Here is a 19,043-nt window from a genome sequence, read left to right as displayed (position 1 = left end):
GGGAATATGAAATGGAACCCAAAATTGAAAAGGGGAAAAGAGGTCTTATTTGCTCATGGGCATTGGGGTAAGGGAGAGAAGCTTCCAGAAGGGAATGGATCTAATTTGGAATGTTGAGGTCCCAAGAGCTTCCAATCCCTGTGGCTCCTGGACCCTCACCCTCTGAGAGCAACCAGAAAGAAGGAGGCCCTTCTGTTTGCTTCTCACCTCATTATGCAGCAAGCTACCTAAACGATGATCTCAGAGGCCTCCCTCTGCTTTGCACACACACACACACACACACACACACTGCTGTCTGCTGAAACCTGATATGAGGTCTTTTTTAAAATTTATTTCAAAGCCTCCCTCCCTCTCTCTCTCTTCACAGACGCTCTGCAGTGAAGCTAATCAAAATCAATGACTCCTTGGCAGCCAGAGAAAAGCCGGTGGGGGGGGGATGGTGCCAGCACTTTGCACACTGTGGAAATTTTTTTTTTTTAAAAAAACACCACCCCACTATCTCATGCAATCCAAGTAATGCAACAGGAGAGACGGTGGAGACAATATATACATATATATCATGCTTCAATTTCCTAATACAAATGTCCATCAAGAAGTCAAATCTCATATAAAAACAAGCATTAAAAACAACCCCTTGTCAAAAATCGGGGCATTTGAGAAATGCACTCAATGATGTGCAAGAAAAAGCCGGGGTTAGATAAATACACAGTTTCTAATAATATAAGAGAATATGTACAAGGGACTTGGCTGTAAAGCTCCATGAGGAGGGTCCTGGGTGCCCAGTTCTCTCAAGCGATGTGGCTTCATTGAAATCAAAATTTCCTGAAACCCCAGCATTTGGAGTTTGGATCCTCCAGCGGGAATGTCAGGGTCGAAAAAAAGGATCCTCTGACCTTTAACCTGTGTCTAGGTAGTCAGCACATCCCCACTGTGGTCTTGAAGGTTCAGCCTTAAAGCAGCAGAGAGCTATGATCGCGTACAACTACAGTAATGAAAACCCCCTCCCCAGAAAATGGGGTCAGCTGGAAAGTCTAGCGTCTGGCTAGGAAAGTGACTAAATAAAAGCAGAGACTGTATTTCATATCATTCTAATGAATTTGCCTTCTCTGAGTTCACGGCTTGGCGGGGATGTCACCTGCTGCCCCCTGACGACCTTGCCTACACACTCATCCCCTGTAAACATAACTGCAGGAAGGGCTCCAGCCATGAAGGGAAACAAATTCTCTATAAACAAGCTTTCCTTTTGGCTTTGCCGAATTCCAAGCTGTCGGAGGTCGGCCGGGGGGAGGGGTGGGTGGGAAGCTGCCCTCACGTTCAGCAGTTCTGGGTTGCATTTTTCTTTAAAGGGCTATTTAGGAAAACATAAGGCATGGATTTGTTTTTTCTTTTTAAACAAAGACAGCTCTCAGCTTGCAGCAGCGCTGAAAGCTCCTGCATTCTAAAGGACCTGGTAATTTTCAGCAACACCCATGAGAAAGAATTGCCGTTTCAGACCCATGTCAACCTGAAAAAGGCTGGTCCCTCTGCTGGTTTCTTAGAACTGGAAGAGTGTCTGCAGACCAGACCAGCAGACCCCCTCTCCACAGGTACCGCGTGGTGACCTGCAAATCCAACCTTGTAGAATGACTGAACCTGCAGCCTCGTGCCTCACCATCTCAGCTTTGAAAAGGTCAGCGTGAGCCCTGCACAGAGGAATAATACGGGTTGTTGTTGGATATTTTTTTTAATGAAAGCAAAAAATTATCATCACTCCCTGAAGAGTCTTTGCAGCCAAGTCTCAGTCCAGCACACATCTTTTTTTAGCCCTTCTAGAAACTTCTGAAAATAGTAGCTTATCCTGGGGGGGAAAAAAAAAATCAGACCCTCAGAAAGTGAGATGCTGGTGCATTTCATTGAAATTACCCTCTCCCTCCCCCAACGTCCCTGGCTTATAAATCACCCTTGACCAGAAGGTAGCCATTTCTTGGCTCTTCAATCCATAAAACCTAAGCCCTAAATCCCCTTGGGGAGTCGGGGAGGCTGTGGTCTGAACTCGCAGGGTACTTGCGGGTGGAGGAGGCAGCAAACAAGTCACACGTGAGGTCAGTTTTCCACCCCGTAACCAGCAAGCCACTCAGTGCCATCACCCCCCGCTTCCTCCCTCCCAGAGCCCAAGGTTTGCTCCAAAACACCTCCGTATATTCATCCCCACATAGAGAAAGAGAAAAGACTCTCAAGTGGCACTTTTGTGACTGATTCCTTTAAAATAAGAATCTGAAACAGCAAAATAGAAACCTCTCTCATCCCCTGGCCTTGCAGGTCTGGCAACAGCATACCATGACAGCACCAGCAAGCACACACTTAGCACCAGCAAAATTTAAGCGAAGCACCAGAGACACCAGATTGGTAGGGGGGGAAAATGCCATTTGTCTTGATAACCGTGGGCCTAGCCATCTATCTAGGTAGGTAGAGAGAGAGAGGCTAGGACTTGTCAAGACTTAGAAATGGAGGTATCCCAGACTGCCCCTACAAAATTGGCCCTGAGTCCTCACTTTTCTTTTCTATTTTGCTTTTTGCACTTTCACCTCCTCCTCCACCGGCATCCCTTCCCAGGCAGTTGGTCGCCTCTGAAGCTAATTCCCACAAGTCTCTGCAAAATTTCTAGGTACACAGTAAGCATCTCTCTTCCACTGCCCCAGACATGAAAGAGCATCAAAGTTCACATCGGAAGGTGCAGAAAAGGGAGGGGACCACGTCCTCGACAAGGCATGCACTGAAGAATAATATTCATATTTTCTTTTTCTATATATAGAGAGCTGTATGTAAATAGTGTCGGGGTGTCTGTTTCTGCAGCTGGATATCAAAGAGGGCTTCCCCAGTCCCATTCCGCGTTGCTACTATTGCTCCAGGCGCCGTCTTTATTCTCCACTTCCTTCTCGAAGTGCCAACTGCGGCCTTTCAAGCTCTGGGCTCCCCCCTCAGGAAAATGGGAACCGGCCTTCTCCAAGGACACAGGGTTTTCACCAACCTGTGGAGGGAAAGATTTGTATTTCAGTCAGTAGGCACATGCAGACAGCCACTGGGGATGACGTCAGCGCCTTGGGCCGCTGCACAGCCAGCTCCACTTGTCGGGAGGGGGAGGGGGATAGGCGAGAGCTGCTAGATACCAAAGCTCGGATTTGGAAGGAAAGGTTCCCCCAAAGCTAGTCTTGGTGCTGCCCCTCCCCCCAAAGCTCTGTCCACACGGCAGCCTTCCTTAAACATATATATGCACATGCACACGCACACACACACACACACACACCCCTCGTTTTGAGACCTACATGTTTACATAGGCATCTTCTGTGATTTAAAAAGACAATGTAGAGACACACTACTTTTTTTGCTCCTCCGTGTCAGGAACGGGACCATCATCTATTCATTTCATAGATCCATATTCAAGGCAGACTTGTAGGACAGTCTCTGCTGTCATCCATCCACCCACCCATCCATCCATTCACTCATTCACTGACGAGCACGCCAAGCACCATACTAGGTGTTACAGATCCAATGACACAGTTCTTACCCTTAAGGGGCTCAAAAGCCAACAAAGGGAGATGAGATGAAATCAATAATGACAGTGTCATGGGAAGAGCCTGCAATCTGGGTAGACATGGGCTATGGGAGCCCACAGGAGAGGCAGCTCACGAGGGAGGAGGGGAAGTCAGAGAAAGAGGAAGACCCCTGCTGAGTACTGAACGATGCCAGTGAATTAGCCAGGATAAGGGGAGGTATTCCCGGCGGGGCAGAGAAAAACAGTGCATACCCAAGAGAATGGAAACTATATATCCATGCAAAAGCTTGTACACAAATGTTCAGAGCAGCATTATCTAGAATGGCCCCAACGTGGAAACAACCCAAATGCCCATCACCTGATGAATGCATAAATAAGTAGGGTATTTCCATACAATGGAATACTATTTGGCCATAAAAAGGAATGAATCACTGACACATGCTACAATATGGATGAACCTTGAAGACATGCTGCTAAATGAAAGAAGCCAGACACGAAAGGGACAAATGTTGTATGATTCCATTTACAGGGAATGTCTAGAACAAGCAAATCTATAAAGCAAGCAAGCAGATTTGTGGTTGCCCAGGGCTGGGGAGGAATGTAAGCAACTGGGGACTAAATGCTAATGAATACGAGGCTTCTGTTGGGGAACTGAAAATGCTCTAAAATTGATTGCGGGGATGGCTGCACAACTCTGGAAATATAATAAACACCACTGACTTGTGCTTGGGCTTCCCCACAATGTGGCAGCCTCACGGTAGATGGGATTCTGACCTGGTATCTTAGAGCTCCAAAGGCAAGTGTCTCGGAGGGTCAGATGGAAGCTGCTTTGCCTTTTTTGACCCAGCTTCAGAAGTCACTTTGGTTAACAGCAGATCACAAGCCAGCCCAGATTTAAGGGGAGTGGAATTAGACGCTACCCCATGGGGGAGTGGCAAGGTTCTAGAACAGCAAATGGGAGAGAAGATATTGTTGTGGCCATCTTTGGATTACGCAGTCTAACACAGAGTTTCAGAAAGTGTTCAGGGCTCTGAAGGTAACACACGAAGATAATGTAAAAGGATGTGAAGTATATCAGGAGGAGGAGAGGAAGAGCGAGAGGAGGAGAGGGAGGGAGTACAGGAAGGGGATGAAGAGAGGAGGGGAGGAAGGGAGAAGAAACAGGACACAGAGGAAGGACATAGCATGACTAGGTCAGGGAGCTCGATGAGCTTCAAGCAAAGACTGGGCCCTGGGGCCAGGGGGGAGGTGAGGTTGGAGAGTCAGCAGAGGAGATAAACACAATTCGTACATTACTCTAAAGCAGGTGGTGGGAAAACTGCCATGTGCATGATACAAACCACATGGTGTAGGAGAGAGATGACTTTATGACCTTCAAGTGGACAAAAGTCCGGGATATTGACTTGTATGAACTGCACCAACAGCCTCCCTTGGCCTCTGGTCTCCTCCGGGGTCTGGTTCACAGAAGGCAGCAATGGCCTGGCGAGACAGGGCCACAGGTCGGCCGGAGTACCTGCCAGGAAGCTCTCTGGTGCAGCTCCGGGCCCCTCTCCAGGCTCTGGGTCCTGTCCCCTTTAGGCCAGAGGGGCTGCCAGCCTGGGAGTGGGGCTGCAGGATCCCTCACTGATTTCCTAAACCCTGCGCACACTTTGCCATCGAACCTTTACTAAATCCTCCTCTGATGACTCAGTTTGGGGGTGCTCTCTGCCTCTTACTTGGACCCTGACCGATACATACAACTGCGTCCATAATCACATGGACCCCACAATCTACCTTAGCTGCTGGTCACAAGAATCTGAATCAGCAACTTCAAACCTTTTGCTTTTGACCTGCTCAGGTGGAAGGAGAAGACCCCCTCAGCCCGCCAACCACCAACCCCCACCCCGTTCCCCTCCTGTCCCATCAGGGCACAAGCGAAGAAGCCATTCTGCTTTACTGGATGTTTTCATGGAATACTGACTCAGAGTCACCGTTAACTCAACTGAGAAGCACACTCAATTTAGTTCATGGAAACCAGCTTCCGTAACCCCTAAAAATCTCACTTTGTTGGTGTCTAGTCATACTGACCTATAGAGTCAAAGTCAGTGGGACCCTGCAGCATTAGCCTGAGGTGATTATGCTGCCTTAAGCACGGGTACAAAAAAGGAACGACGGAGGGAGAGAAAGAAACCACGTTTATTAAGCACCTACTGTGTGTTATGGAGTGTGCTGACTTCATGCTAAGTATTGTTCTCTGCACAAGATAAAGCTCAGTGCCTGCCCTCAATTGGCCTCCAGTCTTACTGGGGAAGACATGAAATACCAGAGGCCAGGACGGTAAAAGACCATTGTCTGCAGACAATGAGTGTGCAGACACATTGGTCTGGGTGTGTTTAGAGCCCAGAAGTCGGTATGCGGTTACACTCACCAGGAAAGCTTCAGAGAGGAAGCAGGATTTGAACTGGGCCTTGAAGATACACAGACAATTTTTTTTTTAATTAAATGGTTTGTTTGTTTGTTTTTAATTTTATTTATTTATTTATTTTTGGCTGTGTTGGGTCTTCGTTGCTGTGCGAGGGCTTTCTCTAGTTGCGGCGAGCGGGGGCCACTCTTGATCGCGGTGCGCGGGCCTCTCACTGTCGTGGCCTCTCTTGTTGTGGAGCACAAGCTCCAGACGCACAGGCTCACTAGTTGTGGCTCACGGGCCTAGTTGCTCCGCGGCATGTGGGATCTTCCCAGACCAGGGCTTGAACCCGTGTCCCCTGCATTGGCAGGCAGATTCTCAACCACTGCGCCACCAGGGAAGCCCCAGACAATGTTTTTGCCATATTTGGAAGAAGGCAGGATCATTTAGGTGGGGAAAGGGCCTAAGCAAGGCACAAGGGCAGTGACAAGTATGGCTCAAACAGGGGACCCTGACGAGCAGGGAACTGCATCTGAAAGTTGTGACAATTGAGGCTGTGTCGATACCTGAGTTGAATGGAGATGATGAAGGGAAAATAACAGTGGCATCAGGCGAGAAACTGTATTGTTTCCTTGCAAAACTAGGACCAGCAACTGATTTTCACTTTTCCTACCTGTAAATCATTGAGCCTATAATGAGTCTTTCTAAGGGTTTCCAAGGGCTGCTAAATGGACAAATTCCTGTGCCCGTTTGTTTACTGATTACCGGCTGGCGTCCACAGTGAAGGATGAACATTAGAAGCACACCTCTGCACGGCATCAACCAGCCAGTGGACACCATGACAGCACGTTCCACAATCAGAGGGTGGGCCTATGTATACACTTCTGGAGGATTGTGTTTGTCTGTTTGTTTTTTAGTTAGCATTTTTTTCACTTCAGGATATGTTATGTCAGTAAGTATAACTCTTTTTTTTGTTTGTTTCTTCTGGGGGACTTTAAATTGGACACCCTCCACTAGCCCACAGAAGCAGTCAGATAAATGTGCTCAAGGATGTTCCCTCCAGCTTTATTTGTAATAAATTTGGAATTTATTACAAATCTGTAGTTTGGAAACAACCCATGTGTTTATTGATAGGAGACTGGATTAACAAATTAAGCCACCTGCCTATTACAAAGAGGTAAATCTAAATGTACTGACACAGAAAGATGGCTATGATTTTTAATTGAAAAGAGCAAATGCCCCAGATCTTTTTTCCTTTAATGAATATGTGTGTGTGTATGCATACACAGATAGCTATATCTATCTATATATCCATATAAAAAGTATGGCAGAGAGGCAAAATAGTATAATGGTTAAGAGCCCAGACTGGAGCTCGACACCTGAGTTGGAATCCTGATTCAGACACTTAAAAGCTGTGTGATCTTGGGCCAGTTATTAACCTCTCTGGGTCTCAGTTTCCTTATACGGAAAAGGTGGGGGAGTATATCGAATCTTACTGTGTTGATGTAAGGACTGAAAGTATTAACATATGTGAGGACTTAGAAGTCCAGCACACAGTAAGGTCTGCATTTGTTGTTATCATTATTGTTATTGTTGTTATATACTCCAGACTGAAAGTTACCCCAGGGGAGTGGCTTTGGGGGTGGAGTAAAAGAACAATTACAGCGCTCTACTTTATATACTTTGCTTCTGTATTGTTTATGTTATTTTTTTCTTTTCTTTTTTTGAAAGGAGTAAGGAGTCACTGCACAATTTTAAACTAGTTTAAAAACATAAAGCCCACAGCTCCCTATGAACCACTTGAACTGCCCCTGGGATGTTTTTCCTCAAACTTGGCTCATAAAGCAGTTTCTCAAATGCTGACTCACAACCAAAGCTCACAACTGAAGAGATTCATGAAACGCCTGTTCTTAAATGTCCCTGTTTCCACTTTGCACCCACAGAGTGGAGGGGCGGGGGACAGAGGGGGAGAACATGAAGCCTCGAGAGCCTGGCTGCCTGGGCTGGGGCGCTGCAGGTGGAGAGCTGTGAGCTGTGAATCCCGCTGCGGCATTAGAGCAGGAGCCTCACCTCCTTTTCCCTACATCTGAGAAGAGTTAGGACTCTTGGGTTCCCTCCTAAGAGGTCCCAATTTTTAATTTAAAAAAATATCTTTTTTGCTCTTGCCGTTTGCATATGTGGTAAGTTAGAAGTTCAAATAGCAGAGAATGATATAGAAATAAAAGGAAAGCTGCCTTCACTCCACCCCTAAGCCTCCCAGAATACTTTCTGTGCATTTACACACCCCTTGTCTCACCCCTTGACCCACCATTTCATCCTCAGGGCTCAGCACCATGCCCTGCACAGAGCAGGTGTTCAATTCAACCTGTTGAGTGACAGTGGCTAAGTGAGCACGTGAATAATGGTGGTCACTTCCCCACTCTTCCATCTGTTTTTTTTAATTAATTTTTTTTGGAGTATAGTTGATTTACAATGTTGTATTAGCTTCTGCTGTGCAGCAAAGTGAATCAGTTACACGTGTACATATATCCACTCTTTTTTATTCTATTCCCATATAGGTCATAACAGAGTATTGAGTAGAGTTTCCTGTGCTAGACAGTAGGTTCTTATTACCCACTCTTCCATCTTTGGTTTCCACAGGTTGATTTTGACCATGGAGTTCAAATGGTACCAGTGGTCGGTCCTGATGTCTAAGAATCATGGGTACAAAGCTCTCCATGTGGAATCCTCCTAGAGGGAAGATGCTCTGGTCCATGTTATCATTTTAATCTCTGTCCATGTAGCTCATGCTGGCCAGTTAGGACACTGGGCTCTGAGGAGACGGTGGCTGAGGGGACTAAAAGAGCAGAAGGCTAGGTGTGGGGTGTACGAGAAAGGAAGAGGCCATCTGGCAGCTCCTGGAAGATGTGTTTCCTTCTCTCTGCCTATCTATCTATTGCCCCTGTTATCTGTGAATAGTTATCAATGCTATCAGTGAACAGTTATTGATTATATGAAGTCTGTGGAGAGAGCCCAGAGACCTCAGAGCTCTGCCCACTATGAAGTTCTGGCAGGTGGGCCTTGAATGCCAAACTAACTTGATGTCTAAAAGAATAAGCACTGAGAAGTTGGGGGTAGCACAGCACACAATCGACACCAAACCAAATGGACAGACCCTTCTTAAAGCAATCTCGCCTTATGTATCACGTTACAACACACACATTCTTTCACCCAACAAGTTCACCTCTAGGAACTTCAGTTTTTTGTGTTTTTTTTTTGCAAAGTTGTCCAAACAAGAATGTTCACTAAACCTCACTTACGAACTATCAGAAAATAGGGAACAGCGTAAATATCCTGGGGATGTGACCAAATAAGGAAATCGTGGTCCATCCAAGCACTGGAACACCATGCAGCCATAAAAAAAAAAAAAGATGAAAACCTCTGTTGACATGGGAACATCTCAGCAACCTATTTTTACTGGGGAAAAAACAGATTACAAAACAGCATGAACAGTATGATCTCATTTATTTAAAATAGGATGCACATGTGGGTGTGTCTACGCATCAAGGGAAGTCTGGCAGGGTGGTCTCCGAAACCAGAGGTCATAAATTTAAATGCACTGGCCCCAGTAACGTGTGCCCAGGAGGGGCCAGGGTCAGTGGAGAGTTTGTGTCCCATCTAAAGAGGTTTCTGACACTCATCTCCAGCTTTTTACTGCCACATGGGACTTGGTATTTTCAGATCTTTCTGTTTTTTCAATAAAAACTGGAAACCCGGACTTCAATATGAAAGTGCCTGATTTTTAAGCCTGTGGGGGAAGACATGCAAGTCAAATAAAGCTAAATGGCAGGCCAATTACAGCCAGGAAACCACCAGGTTTCGACCTCTGCCTAGACACTAAGACATTCTTCGACAGAGACAGCTGGCATGTAAGCCCACCTCATTTTCACCTTCAGAAGCCACCTCTGTGCCTTGGTTTCCCCATCTATGAGGTGAGGGAGTTGCGTTAGGTGGTTTCTAAAGTCTTGTCTGTTTCTGGCTGTGTTTTTAGAACAGTGATCTCTTTGGGTCATAGATCTTTTGAGATCAAAGCAATGATTTCTCTCTGAAGTCGGGGGGCGGGGGCGGCAAATAGAGGAGTATGAAGTCAGCCAGTTTCATGTCTCATTTCTGGGGGTGTCCCCAATTCCCTGAGCCCCTCCCAAATTCATTCATTCATTTACTCATTCATCCATCCATTCATTCAGTAGTTAGTGAATGCCCATTCTGCACTGGTCACCATGCCAGGTGCTGGGATACAGTGATGGACAAAAAGCCAGGACTGGGGCCCTCATGGGACCTGGAAGCTAGTGTCCCCCAGGTTGGCGAGTCCTGTCCTGGAGGTTCCCCCAGCCCCGGCGCAGTGGCTTAAGAAGGCTGTTGGTGATCCACAGAGTTGGGGGCGGGGGCAGGATTAGCAACTGCTTTGTGCAAAAAGCTCAGAAAAGTCCCCTAAGAGTTCCCACCATACTCTGAATATGGGCCCGTGGACTGAAATTTACACCAAATAAGAACAACACATTGGGCTTCCCTGGTGGCGCAGTGGTTGAGAGTCCGCCTGCCGATGCAGGGGATATGGGTTCGTGCCCCGGTCCAGGAAGATCCCACGTGCTGTGGAGCGGCTGGGCCAGTGAGCCATGGCCACTGAGCCTGCGCGTCTGGAGCCTGTGCTGCGCAACAGGAGAGGCCACAACAGTGAGAGGCCCGCGTACCGCAAAAAAAAAAAAAAAAGAAAGAACAACACATATCCTGCACTATCATTCACCCTTTTCTGAACAGCAGTGAGATACCTTATACGCTCAGAAGGCAGAGGGACATGCCTAAGGTCACATAACTGGGAAATGGCAGATCAGGACTGGATCTGAAAGTCAGCCTGACTCCAAACTTCATGTCACTGTCCATCAAGCTGTCCTACCTCGGCATAAAATCTGGGTGAATTAGATAAACAGTTACCAGCAGTTAAATTTTCTGAATCAAGAATGAGGCCCCATGGTGTGCCAACAGGCTGAAACATTATAAATGAGCAGTAACTAGAACGAATTCATCTATGTGGCAAAATAGTGAGAAGACTTATAAGTAGAGGTGAAAAGCCTAATGAGTGTGGTGATAGCTGGTTGTCCAAGGAAAGAATTTCAGTTCAACATTAAATAATACTAAAAAGCACATCAAGTCTCAACGTATATTTAATTGTTAGTCTAAAAAGGTACAGCTTTTTAGAAATGGATACAACCTTAACTAGAGAGTAAAATAAACATAAACCATAGTTGGCCTAAAAGCTTTATATTCTTTTTATAATAAAAGAATGTTTACGTACACTTTTGATATCAAAGTTCCACATGTGGGCATTCTTAAGAAAATCATCTGTGATGTACCCGAAGAGTTACACCCAAGGATGTTCTGCATCACACTGGAAACTGTCTAAATGTCCAATAATAGCTGCATGAGGAGGTAAATGGTGGGAGAGCCAGAGAAATACTAGGCAACCTCTAAGAAGCGTGTCGTAGAAAATACTATAAAGCATGGAGAAATGTCCATGATATAATGACAAAGTCAGATTACAGGGCTTCCCTGGTGGCGCAGTGGTTGAGAGTCCACCTGCCGATGCAGGGGACACGGGTTCGTGCCCCGGTCAGGGAAGATCCCACATGCCGCGGAGCGGCTGGGCCTGTGAGCCGTGGCCGCTGAGCCTGCGCGTCCGGAGCCTGTGCTCCGCAACGGGAGAGGCCACAGCAGTGAGAGGCCTGTGTACCACAAAAAAAAAAAAAAAAAAAAAGTCAGATTACAGAGAATGTACTTAGAGGGATTCTCTTTGGTAAAGTACCTCTCAGTGCATTTTTTTTTAATGGAAAGAAACCTCTCAAAATGTTAACAATGGGTAGTGAGATAAAAACAATCGATTAAATTTTTCTTTTTTTCAGTATTTTCCAAGTATTTGATAACATGCTTGTAATATTTTTTGTAATCAAGATAAAGCTATTTTTTCTTAAAAAAAGGAATATTACATAAAGTTTCCCAAAACAATTTAATTCCATCTTGCCCAAGCCCATGGTCTGTGGAGCAAAAGTTCAAAGATGGCAACACTCTGTGGGGCAGCCAATTTTCTCTCCACAGGGCACGGAAAGGAGTTTTTTCTTTGCCTGGATATCCAGCAGTACTGAAAGGACACATCTCACTGATGTGGCCTAAAACAGAGATCCCTCACCCAACTGCAGGGGCACCAGTTTAAAGCAGGAAGGAGGGAGGGGAGACAATACGGAATTGAATGGAAATCCAGCCAATATCCACAACCTTCTGAGGGCACTGAGGGCTGGGCATCAGTGAGCTGCCACAGGGGCCAGAATCTCTCAGACCTTGGTGAGAGGTCTCCTCCAGTGAGAGTAGGCTGTGGTGGGGGTCAGAGCCGGGGTCTCCTGCCCCTGAGGTCTAGGAGCATCTGAGGCCGGGTTCTGGGACTTACTCATCTCTGCATCCCTGCATCCTGGCGCCTAGCCCTGAGCTGGTGCTCAATTCATATTTGCAAATGCATGAGGATGAGTAATTTATTGCATCACATCTAATTCTCCTCTTATAAAGCACCTCTTCATGTACTGTCAGCACTTGTGAATCCCTTGACAACAAAACTGAACCTCCCTACCATGGGCCTGATCTAGCCCCTGCCTGCCCTCTGACTTCCTCTCCCCCAAGTTCATGTGGTCTTAGCCCACTGCTCGTTTTCCTCTTCCTCAAACACACAGTGCAAAGTCTCACCTCCCCAGAACACCTTGCTTCCAGGTACTCACGTGGTTGGCTCCTTTTCGTCTCTCACATCATTGTTTCCTTGGTTCCTTCTCAAAGTGGCCATCTCCAACCACTGCAGGTAAGGAGCGCCCCAGGCTCTCGCTATGAAAGGCATACCTCGGAGATATTTGCATTTTCTACAAATCGAAGGTTTGTGGCAACTCTGTGTCAAGCAACTCTATTGATGCCATTTTTCTTTCCAACAGCATTTGCTCACTTCGTGTCTCTGTGTCACATTTGGATAATTCTCCCAATATTTCAAATCTTTCATCATTATTATATTTGTTACGGTGATCTGTGATCTTTGATGTGATTATTGCAAAAAGATTATGACTTATGGAAGGTTTAGATGATGGTTAGCATTTTTTAGCAATAAAGTATTTTTAAATTGAGGTGTGTGCATTGTTTTTAAAGATGTAATACTACTGCACACTTAATAGACTACAGTATAATGTAAATATAACTTTTATATGCACTGGGAAACCAAAAAATTTGTGACTCGCCTTATTGCAGGGGTCTAACCAAACCCACAATGTCTCCGAGGTATGCCTGTACATTATCTTCGTGTGTTACCTTCAGAGCCCTGAACACTTTCTGGAAGTCTGTGTTAGACTGCATAATCCAAAGATGGCCACAACAATATCTTCTCTCCCACTTGCTATTCTAGAACCTTGCCACTCCCCCATGGGGTAGTGTCTAATTCCACTCCCCTTAAATCTGGGCTGGCTTGTGATCTGCTTTTAACCAAAGTGATTTCTGAAGCTGGGTCAAAAAAGGCAAAGCAGCTTCCATCTGACCCTCGGAGACACTTGCCTTTGGAGCTCTAAGATACCAGGTCAGAATCCATCTACTGTGAGGCTGCCATGTTGTGGGGAAGCCCAAGCCACAAGAGGAGACTGAGTGTAGATGCTCTGATTGGCACTCCCAGCTGGTACCCAGCATCAACAGCCAGGCCTATAAATGAAGATCCCATCACCATGACTCGAGCCCCCAGTCAGCCTGGAACTGAGACAAGTCACCCCTGCTATGCTTTGTCTGAATTTCTAACCCACAGAATGTATGAGCCTAATTGAATAGTTGTTTTAAGCCACTAAGTTTTGGAGTAATTGGTTACACAGCAGTTGTAACCAGAACAATCTTTACTGATTTATCATCTGTCTCTTCCCACTAAAATGTAGGCTCCATGAGAGCAGGGGCTTCTATGTCTTGGTCCTTCCTGTGTCCACCATGCCCTGCACACAGTAGGAACTCAATAATTAATAGGTGAAAAAGTGAAAGAAGCCAAATTTAGGAAACACTAATGCTCATCGTGCACAGTTTCTGAATGATTCATGTATTCACCATAGTTATTTTGTATCTACTACGTGACAAGCAAGCTGCCATGGGCTAGGGACAGTGTGGGGCAGCTCACTGTTACCATGAAATCCTGTCACACACAGTGATGACCAGAAGGGAGACAGAAGCCCCCACTCCACTCCTCCCACCCCCAATGTAGGTCTGAAAAGCTGACTTTTCAAAAAAACCAGAATTATTCCCGGGTGCGGCTGTTTTTACATCCACAGCTCAGTCACTTGAATCCTGGCCTCTCAGTAGGCAAGAGAGTGACTCCAGACAGCGACCATGTGGCAGGAAGGCTGCCACCGTCCTGCACATCTGGCCGTTTCCCTGGGGGGCGGCGGGGGTTTCCTCCCCAACAGCTGTCTCCTCCTCCACTCACTCCTTTCCTTCCCTGACTAGGCTTTCAACCTCTAAAAGTAATCCTGGCAGGGGTGCAGCAGTCTGGGAGGGAGGCCTGAGGGATGCGCCTCCAGGTTTAACCACTTAATCCCCAAAATACCTGCCAAGAACCAGTTAGCATGTCTGGCGGGCAGGCCAGACCGTCATTAATTCATTAAAGCAGGCTCCTGCTGGCCCATTATCTTCCTCGCTGCTGACCACGTCGCCTCTTGGGTGCGCAGAGTACCCCTTTCTCCCTCCTTAGTCCTAAGGCAAGGTTCTGCCCACCCCAGCCGGAATCCTCCTCCTTCTCTTTCCCTCCCCCCACCACCCAAGGCAAGTGACACTTCTCCTCCCTCCCACACTTCCACCAGCCAGCGCTCACCATAAAGCATCTTTTGTTCCCTCTCCTGTATCTTAGAGCAGTGACTGGTTAAATCACACCCATTCTCCGCCCAGCCTCCCCAGCCTCCAAGGGGCTTCCCCCGAGGCTCCCTCAGAAAGGGAATCTCTCTAGTGCAGGAATTCAAGGCTCACCACCCCTTCTGCTTGCCGCCCCGGTATCATCTCCTCCCCTGCATCCCTCAAGTCATCTGACGGGCTGCATGCTGCAGGCCCTCAAAGGCAGAAACTCCAATGCCAGTTCTGACTTTGCCATTGATCGATCCTTTGGGACAACTCAGGTGGACTCTCTCTGCCTCAGTTTCCCCTTTGAATGGCATTAACCATTTCATAGCATCCTCTGACAACTGAACTAAGTGCCAGGCACTGCACTGGGCACGTGAAATAGATGCTCTCCTATCAACCTCCCAACAATCCTGATAGAGATACAGCTCCGGTTTACAGATAAAGGCTCAGAGAGGTTATGGTTCTTATCCAAGGTCACACTGCCAGAAAGTTCTTGGGCTGGGACTTAAATCCAGTTTCATCTGATCCCTAAACCCATGCTCTTAACCCCTATACTATCCTGGCCCATGTGGTCTTGATTCCCCAAAATGGCAAGTAAGAATACTCTGGAATCACCAGCAATGACAATGGCAAAGTGTTGTCTGCTTTAGGAAAGAAAGATATTAAATGCACAATCATAGTCATGATAGCTCACATTTATATTCACTTCTTATGTGCCAGGCACTGTTCTAGAGCTCTCTGTAAATGACTTCATTTTACCCTCTTGACAACAGCTGTGCATTTAAGTACTATTATTGTCCCCATTTTACATATGGGAAAACTGAGTCTCAGAGGGGAGGTTGAATTTTTGTTTGTTTGTTTAATGATGACTTCTGAGAAAACTATTGCTGGCTCACAGTACAGGCTCAAAACAAGCTTGTTGAAACTGCTGTCGTGCATATAGCTAAGCTCACCTTTAACCTAAGAGAATGGTCTGCCCTAGATGGCTGATTCGGGCCTCCCTGAAACAAATAAGGCACCCTGTGAGCATTCCCATTTCTCTTCTGGGGTAGGAAATGTGGAGAGGACCACACACAGAACTCAACAAACTATCTTTCTCCAGGAGATTTCCTTTCACGTCTTGCTAACTTACCGAAGGCTGGGGAAAGATGGGTTTCCCCCGGTTAAGCCAAAAGCACAAGAAAGGCCCGAGTTGGAGGTAGCAGCGAGAGAAGCCAAGTCCTTGTGATAGGGGCCGAGCCTGGGAGACCCAGCAAGGCGAACCCCGGGATGGTAGTGGTATACATTCTGTTCAATACCATTCTACCGGCGATCCCAGGGAGTGAGGTGCAGCGCGGCAGGAAAGCCGTGCCGGGCATCCTGGGGTCAGGGCACCCGAGGCGGGAGGACCCTAGAGGGTGTGCCTGCTGGGGACGCCCGGACGGGACACAGCAGGATGGAGGAGAACCCAGGGGTATGCTGAGGAGGTGGCCTGGAGTCGGGACGTAGCACGGGGCTCTGGGGCAGAATCAGACTCAGGAAGGGGAAGTAAACTGCGACGACAATTATCCGCTGACGCCGCACCGGCGAAAACTCCTCCCCGCACCCCTTCCTTGTCGCGTGGGTCCTTCCCCGCGCCTGAGCTCAGAGAGGCGCGCTGCGTTCGCCCCGCGCGCCCTCGCGGAGGTTTCGGGCCACCTCCAGGGCGGCAGCCTCCTCCTGAGGGCCCCGTGAGCACCCCCGGCCCCGACGCGCGCCAGTCGGGCTCTGGCTGGGCGCTCTCCGCCCCCTGGGTGGGACGCCCAGCATCCTGCACCGTCTAGTCCCGAGAAGGCAGCGCTTGCCCAGCCTCGCCTGGTCTCCAAGCCTGGAGGAAGCGGTGTCCTAGCCCTCCTCCCCGTTTCTACTGGATTCCTCTCGCTTCCCATCTTTCTAATCCACGTTCCCACTACCTTGTCCTCCAGAAACTCCCTCTTTCTCCAGCTCCCCCGCCTTTCTTTCCTCGTCTCGCCGCCCGTTTTTTCTTTGCCTCCTTTCCCACCTTCATTCCGCCTTTCCCTAAATTACACACTTTGGGTTTCCCGTCTCTTGCTTGGCTCCCTTTTTCTGCCCCACCTCCCCGTGCCCCCGTCCAAAATTTTGGTCCTGCCTCTAGGATTCGGCGGCCCCAGCCTGGGCTTCTGCGGCCGAGGGCAGCCCCGGGCCTCTCTTCCGGGAGATGGAGAATCGGATGGGACCTCCGAGCCGGGCAGAGAGCGTCCCGAAGCGCGCACCTCTCTTCGCCAGCGCCCGGGCTGCGCCGGCCCACGAGACATCTGTCGCCCGCGCTCCCGGCTCACACCCCGCGCACCCCCGCATCTCCCCGGGCGCTGCCACCCCCCACGCTCCGGCTGCCGCCTCTCCCTGCGGGCGCCGCGCCAGCTTCCCAGGGTGTTGGCGCACCGCGGGGCTCAGCCGCGACCCGAGCGCTCGGTTTCTATGGGCCATGGCATCCTGAGGCTGGCCTTCTCACCTTCGACCTTCACCTTCCGGCCCTAGACCCACCTTTGGTGGGCTCAGCCTGATTCCCTCCACTCGCACTCATGCAGCTCTCCTCTCTATTCCAGAATCTGAAAAGACGATCCTTACACGTTTGCTCCCCTAAAGCGCCTAGCAAAGTGCCAGGCGCACAGCTGGTGCTCAGTAATTCCCCAATCCCAAGGGCCCAGCGCACAGTAGGTGCTCAGTACCTTTCTCCTACTGGTACCAGACACACTAAGCGCTCCATAGTCACCCCCCACCCCCGCCGCGCAGTGCCTAGCATACTGCAGGCTCTCAAACACCTCCTCCTTCAACAAGGCCTAGCACCCAGAAAGAGCTCAATTGATGCTCTTTCATTAAGGCTTCCCCTTGGAGTTTCCCTGAGAGCCTCCGATCCCAGCTCACTTGGGGGCATCTTCTTCATCTCAGTTCCTCCGTTTGGTGAAGAGGAGGCCAAGCTCCTCAAACGGGACACCTCGCTGGAGGGGAGATGAAGTTGCCAGAGCGGAGGAAAACTTAGGTAGGGAGAAAGACGGAGCCGGCCAGAAACCAGGAGGGGGAGGAAGTCGCGAGAAGTGCTCGGGGCGCCGGGAGACGGGCAACAGAAACCGGAGAAGTGACACTTAAGGAGAAGGGGGTTTGGAGCGGCGGTGATGGAAACGGTGGCGACTCTGGAGTGGCAGGCGTCTGAAAGAGGACTGAGGACTCGTCTTGAAACCGCGATAGATTATAATTCTTTGGCTTGGCCTGTAACTGTTCCCAGAGCAAGCCCAGTTTTTACTTATACTGTGTGTTTGCTTGAGCCGCTGGTGGGGCTTACGGAGGCTAAAGTCCTCCCAAAGCCACCCCGATGGAGAGAGTGGCAAGATGCGCTTAAGGACTCGGAAAGAAGGGGCAGAAACGGTGGAGCCGGTACTTGGAAGGAGAGGTGGGGACTGCCTGGGAGGGGGACCGAGATCCTTGCGGAGGAAGAAGGAGAGGGGAAGAGAAGAACGCCAAACTTGAGGCTCTCCCGCTCCCAAGCCAGCCGCAAGTCTTCAGTCCCCAGACACCGCGCGCTGGCGCTCGCTCCCTCGCTCGCGTACCTGTTGCTCGCTCCGGCTGGGTCTCGGCTCCGGCCCCACCAAGAAGCCCCGCGTTCCTACAAGTTCCGCCTGCCGAGCAGCCAGGCCGCCAGCGCCGCCACCTGCGCGGCCGCGCACAGCCAGGGCCAGTAGGTGGGGAGCGCGCTGGGCGCCGGCGCCCTCCGGCTCCGCGCGCGGCGCCGCCACATGGTGCGCTGGTGCAGCTCGTCGCCGAGCGCCTTGAGCCGGGCGGCCGTGAGCTGCGCGGCGGACGAGCGCAGACCCAGGCGGCCCGCGCTGCAGGCGCACACCGCCGGCGGGCCGCGGCCGCGGTGCAGGGGGCACGGGCACATGACCGCTCGCCTCGCTCCCTCCCCGCGTCGGCCGCCCCTCGCCTCCTCTGCCTCGGCCTCTGCGCCTGCCTCCGCCGCGCTCCAGTCGCCGGGGGCCTCCCCTGGACACCAAGTTTCTCCTTGTGTTGTGCGTTTGTTGTGCTGACGGCGCTATTATTAATTAAAGTGTCACATGGTGGAGGGGGCGGGGAGGGCGCGGGGAGGGGGGTTACATCATCCGGCCCCGGGGGGGGGGGGGCTGCAGGCAGAAGAAACCAAGAGGTAACTTTTAACCCTAGCGGCGCCGGCAGTGA

General features: G+C 49.4%; 1 protein-coding gene across 1 annotated transcript; it reads right to left on the bottom strand.

The window, feature by feature from the left end:
• Nucleotides 1-18,474: 18,474 nt before the first annotated feature.
• On the bottom strand, nt 18,475-18,750 carry HRK (harakiri, BCL2 interacting protein; the record flags this gene model as incomplete). The annotated part of the gene is made up of 1 exon (XM_079717058.1): nt 18,475-18,750. The coding sequence occupies one exon, from the start codon at nt 18,748-18,750 to the stop codon at nt 18,475-18,477; it is 276 nt and encodes a 91-aa protein (XP_079573184.1).
• Between the last annotated feature and the right edge of the window lie 293 nt (nt 18,751-19,043).

The sequence above is a fragment of the Hyperoodon ampullatus genome, assembly GCF_949752795.1.
Source record: "Hyperoodon ampullatus genome assembly, chromosome: 13".
Classification (NCBI taxonomy): Eukaryota; Metazoa; Chordata; class Mammalia; order Artiodactyla; family Ziphiidae; genus Hyperoodon; species Hyperoodon ampullatus.
The sequence above is the reverse complement of the archived record's forward strand: the minus strand, read 5'-3'. Positions and strand labels throughout refer to the sequence as shown.